Source organism: Papaver somniferum, chromosome 1 (genome assembly GCF_003573695.1).
Source record: "Papaver somniferum cultivar HN1 chromosome 1, ASM357369v1, whole genome shotgun sequence".
Lineage (NCBI taxonomy): Eukaryota > Viridiplantae > Streptophyta > Magnoliopsida > Ranunculales > Papaveraceae > Papaver > Papaver somniferum.
The window spans coordinates 56328524-56333295 of NC_039358.1; the positions used below are offsets into that span (position 1 = coordinate 56328524).

A 4772-nucleotide genomic window follows, 5' to 3' on the forward strand; every position below is an offset into this window, starting at 1 on the left:
CACATGATAAAACGTAACTGGTTCCATATGCAATCCCCACGGTAAACTGACTGTTATATATATTCCGGGAGAGATCAAGAGAAACTACAAGAAACAAACTGAGAAAGATAGAAATGGTTAACTTAGTTGAAGCACAGAAACCATTGTTGCGTGGTTTAATGAAGCTAGCTGGTTTAAAACCCCACACAGTAGAGATTGAGCAAAACACAGTAATGAACTTTTGGGTTCCATCTGAAACCCTCAAAGAAAACAAGAAGCCAAACAACAAACCAATCGTGGTCTTGATTCATGGTTTTGCTGCAGAAGGTATTGTAACATGGCAGTTTCAAGTGGGTGCACTGACTAAAAAGTACAGAGTATACGTTCCTGACCTCCTATTCTTCGGCGGCTCAACAACCGACAGTGCAGATCGATCACCGTCTTTTCAAGCTGACTGTTTAGTAACAGGATTTAGGAAACTAGGTGTTGAGAAGTGTTCTATTGTTGGTTTTAGTTATGGTGGAATGGTTGCTTTTAAGATGGCTGAGAGATATCCTGACCTTGTTCAAGCTATGGTCATTTCGGGGTCAGTTCTAGCAATGACTGATTCACTCGGTGATGACTGTTTAAATAGACTGGGATTTTCGTCTTCGTCAGACCTGCTCTTGCCTAATTCTGTTAAGGGGCTTAAAGCTCTTCTTTCTGTTGCTGTGCATAGGAAACTTTGGTTCCCTGATCGTCTTCATCGTGACTTCTTAGAGGTTCGCTAGCTAATTCTCGAAAAACTATGTAAATGAAACACTGAATGCATGATCATCCTACCACTTCTGTTGTAGCTTGGCAAAATCGGGGTTTTACACGCAGCCTCATCCTCACCTAAATTGTGCTTAAGCTCATTCTTTTGTTGATCTCACAGGTTATGTTCACGAATAGGAAGGAAAGAGCAGAACTTCTTGAAGGTTTGGTAATCAGCAACAAAGATATTACCATTCCGAATTTCACACAGGTAAATATTTTCAAAGAAAATGTATTCACACTCTGAATTTCCGAAAATAGATTGGTTTTTTATTTTGTTTTCTTACAGAGGATACACCTACTTTGGGGAGAGGAAGATCAAATATTCAACCTAGACCTTGCTTTGAACATGAAATGCTGAGTGAATCTTTGCGTTTGTAAGACAGTTGTGGCTTAAACAGACCTTAATTGATGCTAACTAAGATTTAGCTAAGCTTTTGGTGCTTATGGTCACTTACTGAGACTAATTCAACTCCTATTATAGGCAACTGGGTGATAAAACAACTTTACAAGGTATACAGAAAGCAGGTCACCTGGTTCATCTCGAACGACCATGCGTCTTCAACAAATGTCTTAAAGAATTTCTTGCATCTCTGCACGCAGTTGCAGAAGACCGGAAGCAGCAATAAGTTACAGATCTATATTCTCTGTCTACCTCATCAACTACTATTCTGCAGCAGCAACAACCAGCTTATCAATGATATGTTAGTTGATGAAAGTTCTGTATTTTGTATTCAGTGTCGGTTTCTTTTACGCGAATTGATCGATTACAAACAGTTTCAAGTACTAGTTTATGCTCCCTTCTTCTCCATCTGTTTCTCCTTTTGTGCTCTTGTAGCATTTAAATAAAATTTAAACCTTGCGAATTCAAAAAAAAAAGTAGTAGTTTCCGAGGCAATTGCATCATTTACTAGTATCATACAAGAAGCTTTATACTTGACCATCGTTATTACAAATCTTTATCATTTCATAAATTCGTAGATATGTATAATGTTGACCGTCGTTACATATTGTAGTAGTAAATAGTTTTAAGCTGGTGCAGGAGATGCACCTTTCTTAGGGGGAATTGGGGATACTGGTGGCTTAGGAATGTAGGGCATAAGAGGAGCGCCGTGCTGAATTGGTGCTGATTTTATGGCGGCTTTCGAAGTCGGTACAGGATCAATAGGAGAGTAGTCCTCAAGGTTTACATTTTCACTAGTTGCACTGTTGCTCTTGGTGCTTGGACTATAAATCTTCTCCTGCGAAGAAACGAAAAAAAAAAACAAGAATGATTAACCAAGTTAGCCTGCTTTGATTTTTGGTCGTTACAGCTAGCATAAGTTGCAGTAGGAAAGATTAGACCAGTTACTTACCAGAACTTTTCTGTTATGTGTCATCATTGCTATGCTGCTGCCCTTGTGCCCGAGGAGAACAATTCCTGCACAGAAGTTGTGGTGAGACACAATCAAATTTAAGAAATTAGTCTTTTACTGTTTAGAGTCATATTCACACGGCTATGAGAAATCAGTGCTTGAGGCTATTAGGAACCTGAAAAGCTCTAAATCAGTTTCAGATTTTCAATCAGATATTAGCATAAACAATCAACTCAAACCGGCGTGTTAAGAGTGAAGTACCAATATGAACACAGATTAAACCTTAACAGCACATTTGTTTGGCATGCAAGAATCCAAAAGCACTAGTCTATCCTTAAATAAGGCAGGTAACGGTGAAGGCCTAAAAGGAATCCCATTCCTGGAGGTGTTATCTCACTCAAGTCAGTCAAAAATGGCTTAACTGAGACCACATTTTACCAAGCATTAGAATCAAGTCCCTGCTTCAGAACTAGGTTCCATAAAAAATGATTAGCTTAGTGACGAGTTAGAACTTAGACTAGAATGTGTAAGGGATCGGAGAGGGTGGTTCAAATGACTAACAGAAACCCGCCTTCCTATGGGGACCCATTCTCGATTTCTCACATGCCATATCCCAAATAGTGCAACCCATTCTACAATGTCAATGTGTAAGGGATTGGTTCAAAAGACTAACAGAAACCCCCCTTCCAATGGAGACCCATTCTCAATTTCTCACATGCCATATACCAAATAATGCAACGCAGCCACACTAATCAAACCGATTCAATCTCCAAATTGGTAACTATATATTTCACAAGCTCAAATGAAGGGCTAGTTTGACCGGCTTCCTAGTAACCAATTCTCTGGAAATGAATTAATGGAGGGATGGGAATTCTAAATCATGCAGGGTAATATGGCAAAGTGAGCTAATGGGGTGTTTAATCAGCATTTCTGTGGCTAAATGTGAGATAAACAGGGCACAAATGCCATTGTGGATTAGCAAAAAGCAAATAAATTCTGCATACAAAGACAAACTAGAAATTGAATCTAAGAAGCAAGGGAGTAGAATAAAACATACCAGGAAATGATAAGCAGTGACCACTACTGATGTTAGTGATTGCAATGAACATGAACAGAATCCATCTAAGCCAAGAAACCCTTTTCATCATCCTCATATAACTAGTAGTCTAAATCAAACCCAAGGTCCCAAGCTGAGTAAGTAATTTAAAGAAGAACAGCTAGAGTAAGGAAATATGTCTAATAAATGTATCCCAGCATCATCATCAAGCCCCCATTTTAAAGTAGTCATTCAACCCATGAAAAACCAGTTCAATAAACAACCAAACCAAACTAAGTCTTCTTCCACTGCGTCACTAGAAAACTTCAAAAAGTCGGCCAGAAAATCCGTGAAGAAGCAAGAATAAGATAATAAAAACAAGCGTATCTTCTGTTTCTTAACGACTTATGTCTGAGTTTTTTAAAGAAAAGTTGAAGAAGAATGAAGGAGACTAGAAGAAGACTATTGCCATTATCTTGTCATGATCATCTTATCTGGTTTGGGTTTCTTCTTTATTAATTATAACTCATTAATGGCATCGGAGAATGTAACAGAAGAGGGAATTGAATGCTGGGTGTGGTGGAAAAAAGAGCCTACTGATTCAAAAAAATAAATAAACTTGAAGGCAGATAGCCACGTCTATGAGTTGTCTCGGTTGCCACAACCTTTTTCTTTTGTCCTGTTTTCAAGACTCAATTTCATGATGTTGAACACTGAGACACACTGGTAGTGTATACAACTATATATTGATTAAACTAGTGCAGCGAAATCTTTGAATGTGGGATTGTTGCATTGAGATGATGGCACGTTAGTAATCAGTTGATAGTGACGAAACTATGCATGGGCTATGGCTCGTTGCTCATACATTTGAGCAAAAAAAAAGAAAAAAAATGCTAGCGCAGTTGCTAGAAAGCCCAGTTCATCCCCGAAAAAGAAAAAAAAAAAGAATTCCGTTGCCGGGACTTGAACCCGGGTCTCTCGGGTGAGAGCCGAGTATCCTGACCACCTAGACTACAACGGATTGTTGTTAAAGATCTTGAAATAACGTTTTTAAACCTTTTTATCTTAAGTGTTATCTTTGAAAAAGCGTGCCGTCTCCTCCGCTTAAGTTTTTTATTTTTATCATTCGGCTCAAACGACTAATTCACTTACATCAAGAGCAAGTATGCTTAAAACAGAACAATGGATATAATTAGACGAAGTCCAGGTGCATGATGCATCTGGCTTATGTGCCAATGCCTTGATCACTTTTTTTGTTTTTTTTTACTAAAAATCAAAAATCATAATTCCAGAAACACAGACCAAAAAACATAGTTGTACCTACTAACATGGATATAGTTTTTACTAATCATAGCAAGATTAAAAGCATGAAAATTCTGGACACGATGAATGTCATTAAAATTTAACAATGCAAAAAAGGTACGAGGAGAGGTGTTTTCATAGTTTCCTTGGTAACTATCATGAGAGCTAGAGAAAATCTTGAATCTTCCTTGAATTGTCTTTTTGTAGAGCAAGTTGAACCTCACAATAGTAGGCATATCTTCAAATTCTTTTTATACGTTTGTGTGTTGCATTTTTTTGGCCCATTTAAACGCTAGGTGTGCTCC

General features: G+C 38.1%; 2 protein-coding genes and 1 non-coding gene across 6 annotated transcripts; 1 reads left to right on the forward strand and 2 right to left on the reverse strand.

Moving 5' to 3' along the window:
• On the forward strand, positions 1 to 1631 carry LOC113329168 (2-hydroxy-6-oxononadienedioate/2-hydroxy-6-oxononatrienedioate hydrolase-like). Of its 4 annotated transcripts, none has more exons than XM_026576143.1 (4): positions 1 to 740; positions 896 to 985; positions 1064 to 1151; positions 1259 to 1631. In XM_026576143.1, exons 1-3 carry the CDS (start codon positions 114 to 116, stop codon positions 1133 to 1135), a joined length of 789 nt encoding a protein of 262 aa, XP_026431928.1. In that variant the 5' UTR covers positions 1 to 113; the 3' UTR covers positions 1136 to 1151; positions 1259 to 1631. The 4 variants fall into 4 exon arrangements, with proteins under 4 accessions (XP_026431928.1, XP_026431938.1, XP_026431922.1 ...); XM_026576153.1 differs by having other exon boundaries at positions 1064 to 1129; positions 1257 to 1631; XM_026576137.1 differs by having other exon boundaries at positions 1064 to 1631.
• A 148-nt stretch (positions 1632 to 1779) lies between these two features.
• On the reverse strand, positions 1780 to 3567 carry LOC113329191. Its single transcript, XM_026576159.1, has 3 exons — positions 3187 to 3567; positions 2130 to 2194; positions 1780 to 2015 (listed from the first exon to the last, which is right to left on the reverse strand). Exons 1-3 carry the CDS (start codon positions 3281 to 3283, stop codon positions 1803 to 1805), a joined length of 375 nt encoding a protein of 124 aa, XP_026431944.1. The 5' UTR covers positions 3284 to 3567; the 3' UTR covers positions 1780 to 1802.
• Positions 3568 to 4113: 546 nt separating this feature from the next.
• Positions 4114 to 4186, reverse strand: TRNAE-CUC. The gene has a single exon. It is a non-coding gene; the product is annotated as a tRNA-Glu (tRNA).
• Between the last annotated feature and the right edge of the window lie 586 nt (positions 4187 to 4772).

What these genes read in the sequence shown, in the direction of transcription:
- LOC113329168 (XM_026576153.1), top strand. Translation starts at nt 114, where the DNA reads ATGGTTAACTTAGTTGAAGCACAGAAACCATTGTTGCGTGGTTTAATG. An exon ending in TTCATCGTGACTTCTTAGAG is followed by an intron (nt 741 to 895) that starts GTTCGCTAGCTA and finishes TTGATCTCACAG; the next exon opens with GTTATGTTCACGAATAGGAA. An exon ending in ACCTTGCTTTGAACATGAAA is followed by an intron (nt 1,130 to 1,256) that starts TGCTGAGTGAAT and finishes AACTCCTATTAT; the next exon opens with AGGCAACTGGGTGATAAAAC.
- LOC113329191 (XM_026576159.1), bottom strand. Translation starts at nt 3,283, where the DNA reads ATGAGGATGATGAAAAGGGTTTCTTGGCTTAGATGGATTCTGTTCATG. An exon ending in TCACTGCTTATCATTTCCTG is followed by an intron (nt 2,195 to 3,186) that starts GTATGTTTTATT and finishes ACTTCTGTGCAG; the next exon opens with GAATTGTTCTCCTCGGGCAC. An exon ending in CACATAACAGAAAAGTTCTG is followed by an intron (nt 2,016 to 2,129) that starts GTAAGTAACTGG and finishes GTTTCTTCGCAG; the next exon opens with GAGAAGATTTATAGTCCAAG.